The sequence below is a fragment of the Vombatus ursinus genome, unplaced genomic scaffold (assembly GCF_900497805.2).
Source record: "Vombatus ursinus unplaced genomic scaffold, bare-nosed wombat genome assembly UNPS02014923.1, whole genome shotgun sequence".
Taxonomy (NCBI): Eukaryota; Metazoa; Chordata; class Mammalia; order Diprotodontia; family Vombatidae; genus Vombatus; species Vombatus ursinus.
In genome coordinates this window covers 1,269,345-1,291,496 of record NW_020954701.1, presented here as the reverse complement: position 1 = coordinate 1,291,496, position 22,152 = coordinate 1,269,345, and the positions used below count along the sequence as shown (strand labels likewise).

General features: G+C 35.0%; 1 protein-coding gene across 1 annotated transcript in view; it reads right to left on the bottom strand.

The window, feature by feature from the left end:
- SFT2D1 (SFT2 domain containing 1) overlaps positions 1 to 22,152 on the bottom strand; it is a 40,653-nt gene that overhangs the window by 1,095 nt on the left and 17,406 nt on the right. Inside the window, exons 2-7 of the mRNA XM_027843564.1 lie at positions 14,732 to 14,818; positions 13,450 to 13,532; positions 12,016 to 12,097; positions 10,662 to 10,697; positions 8,536 to 8,594; positions 888 to 917 (exon numbers count right to left, since the gene is read on the bottom strand). Of these exons, the coding sequence (XP_027699365.1) occupies positions 888 to 917; positions 8,536 to 8,594; positions 10,662 to 10,697; positions 12,016 to 12,097; positions 13,450 to 13,532; positions 14,732 to 14,818 (377 nt within the window). The remainder of the gene's footprint in view (positions 1 to 887; positions 918 to 8,535; positions 8,595 to 10,661; positions 10,698 to 12,015; positions 12,098 to 13,449; positions 13,533 to 14,731; positions 14,819 to 22,152) is intronic.

The following is a 22,152-nucleotide window of genomic DNA, read 5'->3' as shown; positions in this document are numbered from 1 at the left end:
ACGGTTGGGGCAGGGGATGTTTTAATAGCAAAGTCCATAGGAGACTACTACCAGTTCTCTTTCTCCACCAAGAATCTCATAAAAATTTGGAAGTTAAGGGTGAGGGGAGGGAGTGAAATGGAAATGGAAATAGAGATCTACCAAAGCTTCAAGATACACTGGTGGCTCCCAATATACTGGTAGAACACTTCCATTTGCATCTGTGGATGACGTAATTTTTTCTCTTTCAAATTTTGCATCCCATTTATGATAGAATAAAAGACTGAACTAATTTTCTGCATTATTAAAAAGCATGATTTTTTCCCCCTGGTTCCCTGCATATGTTACATTTCAAAGGTTGGAAAAGAGGAATGGATCTCATTTTTTCTCTGAAGTTAAATTGCATAAATCTCTTTGCCATATGGAATGAAGATATTCCAGCAATACTGGCTTTAAACTAAAATGCCAACAGACTCCATTCTCTGCATCCCCACTAACTTTCATTTTTAAGTAAGATATATGTTCCAGAAGCTTGCACTCTTAATTGCAAAGTGTTTCTCTTTTCCTCTTCTACTGGGTATGCCTTTTCTGACTTTTAGATCCAATAATGAAACCATAATTAACGCACAAAACAAGATTACTCAAAACTTTATAACTATAAAGATATGTAGGTGAAATACATATAATTCATTCTCTCCATCCAATTCTGTAATGTCAAAATGTATAACATAGGATATTTGTCACTTCTCTTTTTTTTTTCAAGTAATTCACTTCTTATATTAGAGAGAACAATCTGAGAGTCACCTCCAAAAGCTATTTTCAAAAGATCTTGTCAAATTTGGCATTCCACATTGGTAGTATAGAACTAACTATGCAGTAACAAGGGAAAGAGATTAAAATAAACTTACCTTGCATATGGGATATATGATAAACTATACCTGTAAGAGAAAGACAAAATGATTGAGATTTCCAAATATATAGATTTTTTAAACATACCAAATAATTTCTATTATTCCAAAAAAGAAAAGCAACTGGTTAAAATAAGATCATCCTCTTGTGTTATATACTTTTAAAAAATAAAAGAGCTCTGCAAGAACCAAATGTTCTGCTCAGATATTCTGAATGTTTAAGGAATTAGTTACCTACAAATACTGGCCAAGGAAAAATATAAAGATATGAGATACCAATTTCAATTCTCAAGAGATCCAATTTAACTTTTTCACAATAATAATCTTATTACACACCACAAGTTCCAGTACTGATGCTGTTACAGTCCACTGAAGACCTCCTTCCAAGGTGGACACCGTAAATTACTACTCTGAGTCTGGCGACTCAAAGAGTTCTGAATCTACCTATGTCATCTCTTCTAGCTCACATCTTTCCAATTTTCCCACAAGAAAGAGCATGAGATTTTGTGAAGGGCATGTTAAAACCTAGGTAAACTATAGCTAAATGGACTACAAATAACTGAGTATTTCCTGATTTCAGTCTAGTTACTTTCTCAAAGAAGAAAATAAAGTTACTTTGTCATGATGGCCTGGAATCAGGAGGACCTGAATTCAAGTCCAACCTCTGATACTTCCTAGCTGTGTGACCCTGCATAAATCACTAACTTCTTGTTGTTGTGAGGATCAAATATGATACTATTTGTAAAATGCTTATAAAAGTTATTATTATGTACTCAAATTTTGCCAAGAAGTAAGGTCCAATTCATCAACCTATAGTTTGTAGGATCCAATTTCTTCCCTTTTTAGAAAATGAGGATATTTGCCCTTCAATAGCACAGTACTTTTCACATTCACCATGATCTTTTAAAGATTACTTTGAAATTGAAACTCGAATTTGAAAGACAGTAGTTAGCAATAACATGTCAGCAAGTATCCTGAGATGCAGTTCATTTGAGTTGGGTGCCTTAAACTGCAGGCAGCTAGCTGCTCTTATGATCTTCTTCCCAAACTCTATTATTAGCCTCTTTTGCTGTGTCTTTTCTAGTTTCAAAGCCACTCTCCTTAGCAAAGAGTTTAGTAGCTCAGCTTTACTCCCATCATCTGTTATCATAGTTGTCCCTTCCACCTTCAGCAGTCATCCTATTCCTCCTCTGATCCTTTTCTGCTTCTCAATATAGCTACATCTGAGGGCATGAGTTTTGTTTCTGTTTCCTTTCTTCAGTGTTGTCTTCTGAAAATTAACGAGCTTCTCTACTATTGTTCTCTTTATGCTGTCGTCATTTGTCTTTCCTTTGCAGATTAAATGCTTTTTCCTGAGAAACATTTTATCTATCCCTGTTAGGTGGACTCCATCCCTGGCAAAAAGCTCATCATTCTCATATTTTGAACTATAATCCAGAAATTCAAATCCTATTCTTAAACAATTCTTCCTATCCAGCAATAAACTCTCGAAAGGAAGGAAAAAAAAAAAGGCAGCTCCTTCATGCTTCCTGCTCACTAGAAGACTGAAGAGGCATTTCTCAAACTATTACCTTCTCTTCTAGGAGAGAATTCAGACAATATTCTGAGCTTAGCTGCTTGTCCGTGGCAGAAAGACAAACACTATGTACTTTATAGTACACTATACTACAAATTCTCTTTGTCCTTTGTACTTCTGAGAAGAAACAGTTTTAGGCCTTCTTTTTGGTGACTGTGGTGCCCACAGCTCCTGTATGGCCAACTGCCCATTATGCTTGCAGGGAGCTAGTGAGGAAAATTTAATTGTTTATGGCAGTCTTCCTAGCTTGTGTCTTGAGATGAGGCTACCTTGTTCAACTGCCTTTGACTGGCCATTGGTGGTTTCCCGAGAAAGGCCCACAGTACCTTGAAAATGTTGGCACTCAATGTTTTGTTGACTTGAACTTAATTATGCTACTTTGAAATTAAGGAGAGGTCTCTCAAGAAAAAGACACTCAAAATTTCCACTCAGAGACACAAAATAAATGAAAATTTTAAGTACCAAATTCAGACAGTTCGCTTTTAGCTTCCATAATTAAATGGAAAACTTACCATTCGCTACTTCTAACAAATTAAGTGCCTTTCAAATAGGGTTATACATAATCAAGTTGGATGGTGTAGTGCAAAGAACAGAGGCTTTGGAGTCTGGACACTTGGACTCTTGTTCCAGCTCTGCTACTAATTAGCTCTGCAACTTTAGGCAAGTTACTCAATTACTACGGGGCTCAATTAACTATGAAATGAGGGGGCTCAACTATATAATCCCATGGATCCAGGACTGTCTTAAGACTATGTAATTTCATCTAATTTTGGAAGATAACAAATTTATACATCTCTATTACTATATTCATTAAGGTTTTCTACCACCTGTACTGTAAAACAGCAATTACAAATGAGTGTTTTTGAACATAAAGGTGACAACTTTGGTATCTGTCATCTAAGGATTAAAAAAAAATAACATACAGATTTAATCTATCAGAACTTCCACTATTAGTAAACCAAGAACTAGCTTTATCATTTTCCTGTAATTATACAGAAATTGTTGACACAGGTTCACATCTGAAATTTTGCAATTAAAAATCATTATGTATAATTAGAGCCTTAGCTCTAAATTTCTAATTAATGGAGACATAATTACTTTAATCTGGAAAAAAATAATGCAACAGTTGGTCTTCTATTCAGCACTCAGACAATTAAGCCACTTCATTTTAGTAAATAATTATTAAAATAATAAAAAAGACTTGGTTGGATTTATCATTCATCAAGTCATAAAAACATTTCCCCCCTGAATTTCAAACAATAGGAATTCTTTTATTCCTTTCCAGGTTAAAAATATAAATAGTATATAGACCTTAAATTAAATCCTTTTAAAAACGCAGGAGACTGATAGAAAAGGAATAGAGAAAACAAGAGCTATTACTATTAAGAATATCATAAAACTTGAAGAAAATAAAGAAAAATATTCTAATTGTTCAAACAATTTTTTTCAGCTGAAGAATGTATCCAAAACATAAGTGAAGATTCTCCCAAGACTTATCAGAATGGAAGACTACTATCCATTTCTGGTGATTCACATAGGCACAAATCATAGTGATCAAAGAAACCTAGGAGAAACATTGTCAAAGTTTACAAAGTCTTGGGCAAGAAATCAAAGGCCTTAGGTGAACAGAAATTCTTTCCATTACTCAGTCAAAGAAGGCAAGCGATTTGGATAAAAAGAAAAGCAGATTTGGGAAGTGAATAGCTGGTTAAGAAGATGGTACATAAGGGTAGGATTTGGGTTTCTAGACTACAACTTACAATACAGCAAGGCACGCACTACATCTAACAAGGACTAGGAAAAAAATATACTTTCAGGCAGATAAGTGGTGCAGTGGATAGAATTCAGGGCCTGGAGTAAGGAAAACCTGAGTTCAAATTCGACTTCTGATACTTACTAGCTGTACGACCCTGGGCAAGCCACAAAACTCCTGTATGCCTCAGTCTATAAACTATAAAATGTGGATAATAATAGCACTTAACTCCCACGATTGTTTTAAGGACCAAAGGAAATAATATTGATAAAGCATTTAGCATAGGGCCTGGCACATAGCAGACAATTAATAAATGCTTGTTTCTTTCCTTCTTATTGGCCTGGAGTCTTGCAAGTCTAGTCAAAACGGTTTTCAGAAGCATCTTGGAGGCAAAGACGGTTGTGTGATTCTAAGCAAGTCACTAAATTTCTGTTTCTTCAGTTTCCTCATCTGTAAAATTGGGATGGTGACAATAGGATCTATTTTCCATGGATGTTATGAGAATCAAATGAGATGGGGTTTGTAAAGTGCTAGCACAGTGCCTGACACAGGGAGTGCTTAATAAATGCTTGTTTCCTTCCTTCCTTCCTTTAAACTAAAAAGAAACAAAGAGGGAGGAACAGCCACCAATCTACATACCATAGAGAATAAATACAAAGTAGGAAGAACGATAATAGTTGATATACAAAAGTGCTTACGAGACAAAAAATCCAAGACAGGAGCAAGTAGTAAAATTCATAGCCTCTAATGTCTATACACAAATGCAGAAAGAATAGTCAACATGCATGACGAATTAGAGAGCCTAACACAAGAAAGTAAATATGAGATTCATAAGTATCATATAGCTTTAGACAGCTGTCTCTTATTCAAAAGAAACAAGACAGGTAAAAGGGGGAAGAAGCCAGCATTATGTATTAAGAAGACATAGACATATATAGGTGGGAGCCAGGAGAGGGGGTGGGGGTGGGGCACATTTGAGTGACGATCAATGCCAGCAGAACCAAAAGCAATTTTGTCATGAAAATACACTGCAGTACCTAGGACCGCCCCGCCCCCCCCCCAAAAAAGGAAAGATGAGAAGTCTGGGAAACAGACTGTAAATCTAAAACAGAGGCATAATATAATGATGATGATGATGATGATGTTCAGTCGTTTCAGTCTGTCTTACTCTTAGTGAGCCCATTTATTTTTCATGGCAAAGATAATGGAGTGGTTTGCCATTACCTCCTCCAGCTCATATCACAGATAAGGAAACTGAGGCAAACAGGGTTCAGTGATTTGCCCAGGGTAACACAGCTAGTGTCTGAGGCCAGATGTGAATTCACAAAGATGAGTCCTCCTGACTCCAGGGCCAGTACTCTATTCACTGGGCCAGAAATGGGCATAAGCTAGAGCTCTGTCTCTGCCACAAACAGCAGCTCTTTATTTCTTAACTTGTTTTAATGGTAATTTTATCTTTGAAAGGGTGGAGGAACCAATTCATTTCCAGATCATATTCTAACCAATAAAACTGCTTACTGAGGAAATACTCACTTCCTCTCAGAGTCTATAAAAGAGAAGAGGAAAGCAAGCCAAGATCTGACATGAACTCTAGAGTCTGGAAAAATGGATTTCAAAGACCTCAAAGGCAGAATAGGTGGGAAGTCATGAACTAAAATTCTACAGGGGAGGTCAGCTCTTGTGATACAACAGCAAATAATTTTCATGAGAAGGAAAAATGGAGAGAAAAGACATATTTAGTTGCAGAGTTATGGTGGAAGCAGTATCCTAAACCCCTGCCCCTATTCAGGTTAGGCTAGTTTTCGTTAAAGATACTTTGAGATTTGATTAGCTCAGAGGATTAAAAGGCTTGAGTGGTTGATGTCACTTCCTCATTGGATGAGTACAAAACAGCCCTGAGGAGCTCCAACCCCTTTACGACTGCCAGACCACAATGGGCAAACAGAGACAGGGACAGCTTCACTCAATCAACTCATGGTGTGCTCAGAGCACAGCCCTCCTCCCCTATGGCCAATGCATCTCCTTTTGTTAACCACTGAAGGACCTACAGGTGTCTCCTTTCACTGTTTGGGAGTGCAGGTGAAGCTGTCTCTTTTTAAACCTCTGAAACTGGTACAGCACCAACAGGCCTCAACAAATCAACTGGGGTGGTGATTGGCACATTCGTTCTCAGTTCCAGAAAAGTCTCTAGGCTCCTGGGGAGAATCACTACAATTTTTTCTTAAATGCCTCTCAACAAAGTCCATGTGGCATAGGTTCCAATGGCCTCTCGCCCTATAAAAATGTCACAAGCCGCTCCTGCAGCAGTTTTTTAGACTGTCCCAAAATTACAGTTGAGCTGTGCCAGGGCTATGCCTACCAGTTGGTGGGCCTGAAGACCAATACCCTGCCCAAGTACAAGAAGTTGTCCAAATTCAACCACCAATAGTTTGATATAGTTATCTTCAGGATATCATTCTTTTTTCTCTTTTTTTCATAAATTTTTTATTAATTTATTTTGAATTATCAACAATCACTTCCATAAGCTTTTGTTTTAAATTTTTCTCCCCCTCCCTCCCCAAGACAGGGAGCAATCTGATATAGGCTATACATATACATTCCTATTAAACATATTTTCACATTAGTAATGTTGTAAGTAAGAATTAGAACCAATAGGAGGAACCATTAGAAAGGGGAAATAAAACACAACAGAAGGGAAAAAAAATAGCAAATAGTATGCTTCAATCTGCATTCAAATTCCATAGTTCTTTCTTCTTTGTGGATAGCATTTTCTATCATGAGGCCTATGGAGATGTCTTAGATCCAGGATATCATTCTTAATGACACAGAGCATGTTCATGTCAGTATCTCCTTGCTGAATGTTCAGAAAGTGAACTCTCTAATTTCTCAGGGTTGAGGGTAAGTCACAGTAAGGTGAAGCCCATCACCATTTCCAGCATCCTCACAAAAGCATGGAGGCCAGTCTGGGCTCACCTTTCTTTGAACTGGCATCTCCCAAGACAGCTCTCTGTTTTGTTCTATTCCTGCCTACTACAATAACTGCTCTGGGCTAGATGGTAGTCAAGCCAGTTTTCTGGTTGAAAAAAAAAACAAAAAACAAAAAACAAAGCATACTCAGTCAGACCAGAGGAAGGATATTCACCCAGGATACACATTAAGGACACCTGACTAAAACTCCCCTGGCCTTTGAATTATTATCTGTGATCTGCCAGTCAAACATCAGAAAGCGGCTGAAGCTCCATGTGACTGTTTTATCCTCAAGCAATTAGGAAGTGATGTCAACCATCCCAGATTGGTCCCCTAGGCCAATCAAATCTCAAGGACAGATTCATTATCTAATTAAGTAAAAACTAGCTTACATGAAAACAAAAGAATAGGATACTGCTCTCAACACAAGAAGGAACTCAAAAACACACTTCAATTTTGAAAAGCTGTAAAAAAGATAAAAGGGTCAGCAGTAAAGGAAAAATATAAAAGTGTGATATAGTACTGTAAGAATGTACTAGGACTGATAAGGAAAGATACAACAACAAAGAGGGCTTTTTTCTACAGTGGATTTTTGGTAGCTCTACTGGGAAGAGTATCAAAGAAAGGATGGCTACAGATAAAAATTAATGACAGAAGGTAAAGTAACTCAATTTTTACTTTTTTTTTTTTTTTGCCAAGGATGACCACGGACCTAAAGGACAGAATGAATGGGGCTAATAGGTAGTGAGCATCTAAGGTAAGGAGATAATGAAAAAAAGCTATCTGCCTTTGATGAATTTAATACTCCAGGTCAAATAAGCTGTATCTTCATATACTAAAAGAACTGGTGGATGTGAATGCTGACCTACTGAATAATATCTCAAAGTCATGATGAACAAGCCAGTCTTTAAGCATCAAGGTAAATGACCCCTGGTCATCTTCACTCAGGTATGGGCTAAGCTACATGGCCACTGAAATCCCTCTCAACTCTGAAATTTAATTTAAATGTATTCAATAATAGCCTGTAAGTACAATATCTAAACTGTTTATTGTAAAAATATATTCAAATTGTCCAAAATGTCAGTGGCTTTAATAAATATATCCAGTTACAACACGCGCCGGAGCTATTCACTGTGAAGCTATGAGCTCAGAAATAACTCTCTTCAAAGATGAGCTATATGGTTCTGTTTAAGATACGACAGTAGAAAACCTAGTGTTTTAAAATCCACCTTGCTTTCCTCAGATCAGGTGCTGGGATGTATCTTTTAAACATTTCACAAATTCAAGAGGAAGCAGTTAACAGCTCCTAGGAGGTGACAAGACGCTTTAAAATCAGTAAAAGAAGAACTTACCAACTCATGGCCAAGAACTGCAGTATGCAGAACAGCAGAGCCAACCCATTCTTATGCCACTAACAGAGAAACAAAGAGTACTAATCAGTAGGAACATTTTACAGTGTACTTTCAATACAATGTCCAATTCATGACTGTGACCCACTCTTAAACACCTGGAGTTTTTTATTAGATGTGAAATTTAATTGAATTGAAACTCTCTGAACTGTTTATAAAGTGTTTTCCACATCCTAGGCTTCACTCTACTCATTAACTATTTCTCTGCAATATTCAATAGTTTAAAAAAAAAAGCTTCTAAAGTCATTGCTTTTAGAGCAAGAAAACAAACTCTTCAATGCACTGAACTTTTCAGAACAATTGTATTTTTTCTCCATATCTGGCACTAAAATCTCCACACTTTAGTAATTCAATCATTGTTGTGATCCCTCTCGATTTTAGCAGGTAGTCTTCAATAGTTGCTTGAAGGGTCACAAACTGTAAGTTTCACTTCCTTCCATTTGCAACTTTTGAGTTTTTCTGTGTTTGGTGGGTATGTTTTTAAGAGGAAGTCTTCATTTTATCTTGATCTTTTAAACATTATTTTAAATGATCAACCTTTACACTTTCGGTTCAATATTTGAGATTTAAGGTATTTTTTTCCCTCAAACCAGAGGTATCACCTCATCCTCAAATTAGCAAAAACCAGAAAACTCATTATCAGGAGAGCTGTAGGAATGGTAAACCAGTGAATTGGTTCAACTGTTCCAGAAAATAAGGAATTATGCAAGAAAAGTTTCTTAACTATTTACAACTTTTGACCTAACAATCCCACAAATAGGATTACATTCCAAGGAGGCTATGGACATCAAGAAAAGACCTTTATATGCAAAAATATTCATAGCAGCATTACTGGTTATAACAAAAAGCTATAAACTAAACACATAACCAAAACTGGAGAATGGTTGAACAAATTATGGTATATGAGTGTCAGTGGAATAAAGAAGGATGAAAATGAAGAATTAAGAGAAATATGAGAAGTGATGTAGAATCAAAATGCAAAGCCAAAATAACCACACACACACACACTGTGAATCATGAAAAGTCAGAGGTAGCAAAAGCCAAGTCAAATTCAAAAACCAATGTTGGTTCCATAATATCAAAATTAAAGCACATATTCTATCATTCCTTTTTATTAATAATAACTCATAAACCACAAAAAGTGGAAAGTAACCAAGTTTCAATCACTATCATATTATTTTCCACTACTTTCCACAATAGTCTAATGTACTTTTTGGGGAAGGTTTGTTTGAGAATATGTTGATCGTTTCTCAGCTACAGAGACAGACAGACAAACCCATTCTGGAATTACAAATATGTGCATTTAAAGACAATGGGATAGTAACCCCTCATTCTTATGCAAAGAGCTATTACTGATAAGTAAATTTCCTTAAGTATGGAAACTTAAGCCTTTTAGATACCACTTAAACAAATTTCACGAATAATTCAATTCGGGGAAGTCTTAGCTGAAACTAAAATGCATTATGCAAGGTTTTGTTTTCTTAAGTATAATTAACCATTTTCTTAATTATTTTAATTCATTAATGCATTTTATTAATATTAATTATGACCTGCTCTTCTCTAAATGATAGTGCCCTGTACTGAAATGTGTGAAGTCTTGACCTAGACTAGTGAGGATTTGGGGGGCTTTTTGTAGTTTTTCTGCCTCCCATCAGGTTTTAGCTGTCATTTTTTGTTACTGTTCTCCTGCTCCTCTTCTTACATCCTCTTTACTTGCTACAAAGTACAACCAGACTAATTAGAATTCTATGTCAAATAAAAACTAATAGGCTGGGAAGTGAACTTTCCACAAAGCAGAAGGGGCTTTAATATTAAGCTGGTTAAGGTTATTTTCCCTCACTCATTTCCAAATTCTAGGCTGTGTTAATATGACCTGCAGATACCAAGTGGCATTATTATAATGAATTTTATAACTACCTTTTATTCTTTGGTGAACTCAAGAGGAACTTGAAGCAAAGCTACTCTTCAGTTCCTTGAATTTTACCCCAAGCACTGCTCCAGTTTGCTGAGCTCAGTCGTGATATACTTAAAAGTATTTAACAGAAAACTAGACAGCTGCTAACACTTACCCAAAGAGCAGCACAGAGAGTTAACACCAAACAAAGCTAAGTAAAAAAGAAAGACAGCATTTATTCATGGGTAGTAACGTGACATGAGTTAACCTGTTTAAAAATATGCACTTATTTACAAATAAGTCCCATTCAAGAGTCGGCAAATGACCTTGAAAATATTTTCTTGTTAACATACTAAAAATCATCTCTAAAAATAGATACCAATGTCTGCGTGGGACCAAATATTCTATTGACATTTTGTTTCCTTAATTACCTCCTTAAAACATGTTTAATACCTTGCCCAAAGCCTTGATTGCAATATTGCTTTGCACAAACATCTGCTGATTGACTAGAACTGATGATACTGAACCTATAAATTTAAGACTGAAAAGTTTTCAGAGACAATTAGCACCAATTTATGAAAATGTTAAAAAATTAGTGTTTACAGAACATAATTTTATTTTATTCATGTATATGCTGAGCCTAAAGCAAGTTTCCTTATACATGGAAAAAAGGATTGTCATCTTTGATAAACTAAGGATAAACGTGAATGATATGAGACTATGATGCTACCAGGTGACAATTTACTTTTGGATCACTTAAAAGGTCAGTGGCACAGGAAGAATTAAAAGGAACTGAAATTAAAAGACAGTGAGAGACAGAATCTATAATTAGTTTTAGTCTCAACTCTGCCTGGGCATATTTTAAACAATCAGTGAAGACGATATAAAATTTTAAGTCTATAAGTGGTGTCACTTTTTTGTCCAGTATATGACATTTCTGAAGCTTTTCAATAGTTTAAACAAGTAGATGAAGGCACTAGAAAAGTTTGACAGAAAAACACCTTAAGTACAATGATAACTACACTGAATTATTTTTGTTTGTTGAATTGAATTCTTAATTAAATATAAAGTTTTAGCAGGCAAGCATAGGCCTAGTTATCAGAGACCTAGATTAAGTAATCTCATAAAAGCTGAACTTAATTGAATTTGATATATCTAATAGGATGCACATTTTTTTCTCACGAAAAGGCTTAATGGGGGGGCAGCTAGGTGGTGAAGTGAATAGAGCACTGGCCCTGGAATCAGGAGAACCTGAGTTCAAATACAGCCTCAGACACTTAACACATACTAGCTGTGTGACCCTAGGCAAGTCACTTAACCCCAACTGCCTCATCAAAAAAACAAACAAAAGAAAGGCTTAATGCAGGTACCATATATATTCTATGTTCTTCAAGGAAGATTTTATGGGTAAAACTGTTCAATAAAAAGAGTAGTAGTATATGCATAATACAAGTATTTTCGTTATATACAAGTTAAACACTGTGCAAAATATGCTTTAAAGTCTTTAAAAATAATAAAATGTTATTTACCAACATGATAACTGTAGCAAACAACCTTGTTGATTCAAACATTTTTTTCAGTTGTTTCACAGGACCCATTAAGAAGCAAGTACTATTTGAAAAAAATCAACAGAAAAAAGAATTGAGAAATATTCAACCAAATCTTTGCTAATTAAAAAATGGAATAAATTGTTAATAAGAATCAGATAGGTACTAGTTTGAATAAAATTCATATCATATTTAGATGCATGAATGCAATTCATGTTTCTGCATATATTTTTACAGCTATTGTATCTAAATGGAGATAATGTATCTCTTAAATAAATCTTTCTCATCCCAAATCCTAAAAAGTAAATTTAAATATTTCAATTACCAGAGGCACAATAATCTGATTTATAAAATTACTCAAATTGCTAATTTATAGTGCTGACAATTTATCTTGCATTTCTAAAGTATTTTTTTTCCATTTATGGAGTAGTCAATTTGACTATTTACTTATTCTTATGTTTACTGCATTTGATGATAATGAAAATTCTATGACTAAACGACTAAAAATACAACTTAATTGAAGCGAACAAGTAATAAATTTATAAATACACTGCTTCTCTCTATTGTGAAGGATAACCACTGGATCATTGACTAAACATAGTTCCCTACTACAAAATCTAAGGTGTAGGAAACACATAACACTCTGATAGCAATTCAAACATAATAATGATTCATAGGCAAATGAAAGCTTCAGTGAAAGTCTCACTTAAAAACATGATTTCTATGAAAAATAATGTCAAACTCTTAAGTTAATGAATTTGCTAATTTTTTTTTTGCCTTTATAGGCTTTAGGAATAGTTTGCAAATATTAGATTCCATTTATACTAGTAATTCAGTATTAACTTAATTTTAAGCATTTGCTTAATGTCTACTTTGTGTAAGGCACTACAGAACATAACAAAGATAAATAAAGACAAGGTACTTCATAGGTCCTCAGTGAATTACAACTTTTAGTATTTCATAAGTTTTGAATGTTTTCTATCAGGAAGCAATACTTGCCACATAGTTTTACCTAAACTTTTATTTAGACAATTAACCTTTCAGTTTTAGTTTCTTCATCCATAAAATAGGGCTAATGCTTTCACTACCTACATCACAAGGTTATTAAGAGGACTGAGATGAAAAATTGTAAAAATTATTATAAAGACTATACATAATATAAGGTGATATTAAAATTTGAATTATTATCACTATTATTAAAACTTTAGAAAACAGAAGTATAAGAAATGAAGTTTAAGAATTCACTAGCTTACTTGCTTTGGATATCAGCAAAAACTGTGCAGTTATGATTTTTATGATATAAGCCAATAAGATTAATATTTTTAGTAAAAAAACCTAAATGTTCTAGTTAATATGATTTAAAAAGGTAAACATTTAACAGCAATATAAAAGGGAAAATATTTAACATACACATACCTGGCTAATGCAGAAATATTTCCCAAAGTATAGAAAACTGCAAAAAGTTTCACCCCTCCTGGAAGCCATAGCAATGATGTTCCCTGTATAATATTTTAGAGTTAATCAAATGTGTTTCTAAACCAAAAAAGACTAATCACCTACTACTAAACATAATTTCAAAAAATAAGTCAATATTAAATATGTTACATAGCTTATTTGTAGGGAAGTATCTATAAATAAATTCACTATTTTTTTCAGGCCTAGTTCTAAGTAACAACTAGCAGTAAATAGATTTTTTGTGACATTTGCTGTTTAAATTGAGCTCAATGGACCAAGGGTTAAGAGACCCAAATTCTAGTCATTCCTTTCCCACTAATGAGCTGCAAACCTTTAGCAAAAAGTTTTACCCCTCTGAGCCTAGATGATGAAATGAAGTGCTGAATTAAATGAACTCTAAACTCCCTTGCAACTTTTAACATTCTATGAAATATTCTTTTTCAATGACAGGTTAAAAAAAAAACAAACAACAAATCTAAATTACTCAAGCTTTCCCCATACACAAACTGCTTCCTCTGGATAAACTTGGTGATTGTTTTTCTTTAAAAAAACAAACAAACAGAAGTTATTGTTTTTTAAGCTTCTTTCATATGTAGTACTATTCTAATACTACAAAAAATACAGACCATATCCCCAAAATAAACTATTTGGGAAAAATTTATAATAGGAAAATTATCACATTTCAATATATTTTTATTGTTTTTTTATCTTAAATTAAAGATGTAATTTCTTTTTCTCGCTCTTTTTTGTTTTTGTTATTTGTGTTTGTTGTCTTCTCAACTGTTCCACAGAATGTTAGTTTCACTACCATCCACTGCATTTGAAAAGCAGAATTTTTGGAATCCAGAAAAGAGAGACTCAGTAGATTCAGGAATTGTTTTAAAGAGTTAAAATCCAGCAGATTTTAATATGGCTGTACGGCAGATGCCAATATATCTACGGGCATGGTGGTATCTCCACTCACCAAAAGTCCATCAGAGCATTGCCTAAGACTAAAAGCTTGGATCATGGGCTGAATTCAGGTTTAATACAAGATAGATTTAAGGGGTTAAAAAAAAATAAAACTATACCAAGGGAAAGTTATATTCCTGGGCTCAACCTCATATTTCAAGGGATACCCTCAAACATAAGAAAACTATAATACCTACAGACTTTAAGTACTAATATCTGGCATGGTTGTAAATATTGTTGGCTATTAGTCTTATTTATATTAAACATTTTTAAAAATAAGGTTTTGACTTACAATAAGAGAACATAAAATGCCACATATGAAACATATGGCAAACCACCTCAATCTAGTATTCCAAGAAAGTGTTGAGACATCCAGGACCTTAAAGAGGAGAGGAAAAAAAATGTTTGAAAACCACATTTAAATTGTCACTCCAATCCTTACCTTTTTTTCCATGATAAATTGAGGCAATGGTCTGATTCTCTGAGAAATATTTTAATTTCACATATGATTATATGACTTAAGTACCTAAAGATTCTATTTTTAAAAGAGGCTCAAGGTCATTATGACCTTACAATGACCAAAATACATTAAACTAAAAATGTTTTCAATTGACAATTTATTGCATGAGCAAACCCCTACATATTAGGAAAACCCTTAACAAATTATGTGAATTAATGTGACTTACATAGTACTGAGTAAGCCACCACATTCAAATACTAAGTACCACAACTAAATTTGATTTACCACCAAAGTTGGAATAGATCTGTTAACAGCTAATGGAAGAAATCAAACATGCAGAATTAGGAATAATTTCCTCTCCAAAACGTGAATGGATAATGTGTAAGTTCATTTCAAAGTAAGACGGCATGTTTTAAGAATAATGTAATAAAATTAGAACTTTTAAAAAGTATTCCCCAGTTAAAAATCCTATAGTCATATTCCTTACCTGATCAAATCCATCTTGAATCCTTAGGTAGCATGAAAAGTAGATAAGAATAACTAAATAAAGACATTTGTCAATTAACCAGAGTCAATATTAATTTTTAATATAGCATAAAATATCTGCTCACTTTGTTTTAATTTGTCACCTACCTTATTTCATATGAAAGGTTTTTTACATAGATACAATAATGGTAATGACAGATTTGGGAAGAGAGTAACTAACCACTGTGAATCTCCTTGTTACTCCCAGAACAAATTCTCTTTGGCCATGGCCTCCCCAACCTCCTCACCAGGAGTCAATGCTGTGCAGGAACTCTGACCTTGGGGACCAGTTCTCCAGATTAGCTGACTACCTCTCCAGGCATACCATTTCAGGAAAGGCTCAGCCATGCATTATTTTTCCCCTTGCTCTCTGATCATCTCCTTCATAACTTCCTCACTCCAACTCCAACCACTTCCTCTGATAATTCTCCTAGTTCACTTGAAATGCCTGCTATAGCATACCCTTCCCTTTTCCTTTCCTCTCTCTATTTTCCAGTTCTGAACCCATGAGCCAACATCAAATCAAACTGGCTGTATAATTCTCTGATGAAAAGGTTTGTTAATCTATTCCCCAAAAGCCCAATTTACCATTCCAGGAATTTTCAGACCAACATGTCACTCCCTAGCTACCATCAGGAAGGAAACACCTTTAAAGGCAGGGACTATATTTTCCAAACACCTGAAAATTTGAAATGGTAAATGGACAACAAAAATTACATTGATGCCTATTATACTTTCATCCACAAGTTTAACCAACGTAAATCAAAAGTTTTTTGTTCTTCGTTTAAAAGAGGATCAATGACTTCATGGGGTGATATCTTCAGTCATGTGTGAATTGGATTTAAGTGAGGCAGAACTGCACAAAGTAATCAGCCTCATTTCCTCTTTCAGAGTCATCCAAGTCCAGCAGCAAGACAAAAGTCAGGGTGACTGGTGATGGCCTGGGATGCAATGGATGACCTTGGTGTCTTTGATGTGTGACCAATCTCTAAGTACTCCACAATGCCTGCTTCAGCCACTTTCATGGCAATTGGAACAAACTGTTTTTATCTGCCCATTTTCACCAAGGAAAGTCTTCACATGCTTGGGGTAGACATCCCCCCAACTCAACAATGAGTTTGAGGTCTGTCAGTTACCTTCAACCAGGTTTAGCCCATTTGCCCAGAAGATTTTACCAGGGTGTGGCCGCTATGCATGCTACAACTTCTAGAAGCCCCAGGTGAGAGTTGGGTGAAAGGTGGACATAAAGGTGAATAAGCATCCCTGAAAAGCGCTTGGTAAATCCTCATACCAAACCTGCTAGTCCTCCCTGAATACCCGATACACCCCATACAATGGTACCTACCATTAGAGAAATCATTTTATATAGCAAGAGGCAAATCCTATACTTACTAGAAGTCATACATAGGAAATCCAGACCTCTCCTTTAACCACAACCTTCACAGCAACTACTAAAGGCTTCTTTAACATTTTTCATGAAATAGTAGTTCCAGCTCAAAATACGTTAACTACTGATTGGCATCACCTATAGGCAAGCCTGGAAAGCCAAGTATCCTCTGTAATACCACTTCTGTGGGGAGATTGCTTTTAGTGTGCCTTAATTTGGTGCTTTTATGTGAGAAAGAGCAGCTTGTCTTGCATAGCCTCTTTCTAATGCACATACCTTTTGCCTTCTTCCTATCTATAACAACAGCTACTTTTTTTTTAAAAGCACACATGCATAGTACTGAGAAATATGGGTATCCTACTTCACTTCTGAAAAGAACCCCCAGGAGGCATCTAGGTGGTGCAGTGGAGAGCGCCCCGGCCCTGAAGTCAGGAGGACCTGAGTTCAAATCCGACCTCAGACCAAACACTTGATGCTCACCAGCTGTGTGACTGGGCAAGTCACTTAATCCCATTGCCTAGCAAAAAAAAAAACAAAAAACCCATACCACCCAGGGTTACAGAAGCCCTTTGGAAAAAAAAAAAAAACACTAGAAATAAAAACATAAGGTCACTGACTTGATCAGGACTTGATGGGATTTCCTATATCCTAAAATACTACAAGTTCTAAGGTCAGTTGCTAACCCACTGGGGTCCTTATACATACAAAAATGTCCACTGCCAAAGAAGTTTCTTAAGGCAGTCCACATGGTTGATTTAACTAGTACACTTAAAAGATGTCTTCAGAGTTAAAAGGGTATACCACTTCTCTTAAAAATTCTTCTAATGGGGCAGCTAGATGTCTCTGTGGATAGAGCACTGGCCCTGGAATCAGGAGGACCTGAGTTCAAATCCGGCCTCAGACCAAACACTTGACACTTACTAGCTGTGTGACCCTGGGCAAGTCACTTAACACCAACTGCCAAAAAAAAAAAATCTCCAATGTAAGCTCTCTGGGGGGCAGGGACTGTTCCTGGTGCCTCTATATCATGAAATCAAAAAAGTGGTATTTAAAAAACAGCGAACCCCACATAACACATAAAGAATTAAAGAGACATTTTGGCAGACATGAAAAGATTTATTATTGATGTGGGCATTGTTTCTAAATCTGTGCATAGTCAAATCATTAATTCATCAAAGCTAAGATCAGATATTTTTTAAAAATATATGCTGTACAATAAAAAAGACTTAATCCAAAAAAAACCACTTAATCCAGAATTAAACAAATGAAAATTTAAAATGGGAAATAGTATCTCCTAGAATCATCAGTTTTCATTTGTCCAATAATCATTTTTAAGGAATTTTTTTTCAGCAGAATTTTGTACTTCTATTTTTACTTTGGTTTTTTTCGTAGTTTTTCCTTTTGTTCTGTTTCTTCTTTCATAACATGACTAATATGGAAATGTATTTTATATGATAGTACATGTAGAATCTATATCAAATTGCTTGCCATCTTGGGGAGGGGGAAGAGGAGGAAAGGATGGAGAAAAATTTGGAATTCAAAACCTTATAAAAAATGAATGCTGAAAATTGTCTTTACATGTAATTGGAAAAAATACTATTTATATATCTTTTAAAAAGATTTTGTGCTTCTTTGATCATTTAGCCAATTCTAATTTTTAAGGAGTTATTTTCTTCAGTAATGTTGTTAAGTTCTTTTTTCATAACTTTCTTGCATAGCTCTCATTTCTTTTTCCCATTTTTTCTTCTGCCACTTGTTTGGTTTTTCTTTTCTTTTTAGGCTCCTTTTTAGGTCTCTTTAACTCTTCTAAAAATTCTTGTTGGGCATTTTCTTTGAGACTGTGCTTGTAGGTGTTATCAAATTATTGTTTTGAGCTTCCCCACTCTCTATAGAAGCTTTTTCTAATCAGGTTCCTTTTTTTTTGTTTTTGTCTGCTCATTCTTCTAGCCTATTTCTTGACATCGAACTTCATGTTAGTGTTAAGCTTTGCTCATTTCTGGGGGGATATCTAGTCTGAGCTTCTGCTGCTTTCACAGCTGAGTCTGGTGTGGGGGTTTACAAGTTTTCAATGCTTTCAAAGTAGTTTGACCTACTAGAGGGAAGTCTGTTCACTGGTCTCATGGTATGAGCTCTGAGTTCCTGACCCAGGTTTGGATCTATTGGCTTATGTATAGTTAAGTTTCAGTAGATTGTTGCCAGACTCAGGCATTGTTAGTGCACAGGGAGGTTCTGCAAATTTGGCTCAACTGAACTGCTGGCTCTCCTATGGTCTACCCTGGTTTTTCCACTGGGGGCTTATGTGCTGGGTCACAAATCAGAACTGAGTCATCGCTCAGTTGCTGGGGAACTACAAAGCAAAGTTTATAGAATGTGTTTTGTACTCTGTCCTCAGCTAGGATCTGCTCACTCACTACTGTTCTTCTCTGACCAGGATCTATGACCTTTAACTGGTTAATGGGTGACAGATTTGCCAGAAGGCACCCACTTCTGCTCCCTGTCAAGGGTCCCTTGGTATCTTTCTCTCTGCCCTGGTCTTGCTGCTGTTGCCAAAACTACACAGCCCCAACTCAGTATCTGAAGACCCTTTCTGTCTGTCTTCCTATGCTTCTCTGAGCTAGAAAAATGACTCTGTGATTTTATATTAGTTTTCCTGATCTGAATTCAGTCTGGCATGTTTTCTGGATTGTTACAGAGGAGATACGTTGAAAAAGCCAAGTAAAAATGCTGACTGCCATCTAGACTCTGCCCTCCAAAAACCATTTTAAATGACACCGGGTATTTGAAGCACTTAACGTACTCCTCACAATGCTTAACACAGTGATTAGTATATAATATGTGCTTAGCAAATGTTTTTACTCAAATGTAATATGCATCAAGGCTATTTTAATTCTTTGTTACTTTTTTTGTTCATATATGAACATAAATGACAAAGTATCTTATTTTTCAACTCACCCTGATATTTTTGCTCATGTTTTGTACCAATCTAAAAAGCTGGACACAGTATTTCATAGGCCAAAGTAGCAGGGGAATGGGGGAGAAAGAGGATAACACCAAAATTTACATTTCAAGCAAAAAGAAGTATTATAAAAATTAAAACAAGAAATCCATAAATGTTGAAAATAATCTTTTGCTGCAATGAAACTAAAATTTTGATAAATGTTTTATAAAATGTAAATCTGACCATATGGTACTCTCATTTAAATAAATATGGGATAGTAAAGATCAACCCATAATGGATACTATATAATTTTCTAGTATTAATAACATTTTTCACTTAATATTCCCCTACAAAAGTCACTGTCAAAACTACTCATCAAGAGACTTTCTAACCTTTTTGAAATTTTTGTGAATGAGGGGCAGCTAGGTGGCGCACTGGATAGAGCACCGGCCCTGAAGTCAGGAGGACCTGAGTTCAAATCCAGCCTCAGACCAAACACTTGACACTTCCTAGCTGTGTGACCCGAGGCAAATCACAAGCCCAATTACCTAAAAATGAATAAATAAATAAATAAATAAATTCTCGTGAATGGCAAGAGCAATTTTCTTCATTTAATTACTTCTAAGTGTATTATTAGGAAGAGAAGCAATAAAAATAAAATCAGTCCTCTTTCCTTTCACATAACATATTCTTGGTATCAGCAAAAGCTGCTTATCAAACCTGCATCTAACTTCAGCAGAGAGAATACATATGTATAAAGGAGAAGAGACATTCTGTAATTTTGCTGGTGTGAGATGCTGCTAGTGTGTAAACTCTTTTCCTCTGCCATTGCTGACTGTCAACTAATGTATATAGTCTTAGAGAATAAAAGAGTATTTTACTTATATATATATTAAAAGTGATTGCATAAATAAAATCAATTCACCTGAATTAGAAGAAAATGCATGGACTGAGAAAACAATTTTGCCTTAACTGTATCTGATAAAAGTCTGGCATCCAAAACCTTTCAGAAATTGACATAAAATTTTATAACTGAGGAAAACAAAGAGGCTAAGGCTAAAAGTAGCCCAGCCTCAGGGGCTTGTGTGCTACAGGAAGAGGAGGGGCCAAAGAGTAATAGTGATGGAGAATAAAAAGAAAATGCTTAAAATACCAAAAATATACAAAGAAAAAGTCAATGAGATCTAAGTGTAAAGCAGACAAACCAAGTAATCCTAAAATCAGAAGGAAGAATGAGTAGAGCCTCAAAAAGAAACCAAAGTACTATTATGAAATAATCTAATGAAAGTGAACCAATACTACTTGATAAAAGAGAAACTTCTGTAGAAATCATGGAAGAGAAGAAAGAATGGTTCAAAAGAGAAATAAAACTCACAAAAGAACAAAACATGAATGAATTTAAGTCAGATATCAGAGTTCTTAAAGCAGAATTTTAAAACACAATTAAAAGATTAGGAAAAAATGGATTCATGATGAAGAATCTTTCCAAAGAAGTAGAAAACTAAAAAATGAAAAAAAGCTAATTTATTCATTACAATTATATACCATGAAAAGTGAGAATGCAAGACCAAAGCACTAGTATCTAGAAATAAGCAAAAGAAGAAGCAGAGACCTTAAGCTGATCTGGGACAGAGGGAAGAGAGGGAATTAACAAATCATAAATGAAGTGCCACAGGAAAAAGAGCTAATTCTAATGGATTTACCAGTGATTCCTAACATTTAAAGAAGTCATTCAACAAAAATCACTCTTAAAAATATAGCACTCATTCTACCAAACTACTTCTAAGTAACAAATATCATCCTGGTAACCCAAACCAAGGAAACACAGCAAAATAACAATAAACCATATTTTCTAATGAATATAAATGCAAAAAAAAAAATAAGTACAATTCTTGCAATATAGCCAAAAACTGATTTACTAGAACCAAATTGGAGCCATTACTAGGAACTAAGGATGGATCAATATGGAGAAAACAATGATCATATTTAATAAGAAAAGAAAAACTATGATTATTTCAATGAATAGTGAGAAAGTATTTAACAAAATAGAGCATTCATTTATATTAAAAGCCCTAAAAATCATAGGCATGGAAGGGCCTTTCTTTAATATGATTAAAAACATATATATAAAACCAAGAGTTATCATGTGCAATGGGAAAAAATTATTAGAAACTTTCCCAATACAAACAGGGACAAAGCATGGCGGTCCCCTAACCAAGCTATTATTGAACGTAATTCTAGAAATGCTAGCTATAGCAACAGATAAATGTAGACTAAAAAGAGAAGCTGTTGGAGAAGACTGGTAGAATCCTTTTTATAAAGTATCACTGATAAAAGTTTGATATCTAGGACACAGGTGTGTGTGTGTGTGTGTGTGTGTGTGTGTGTGTGTGTGTGTGTGTG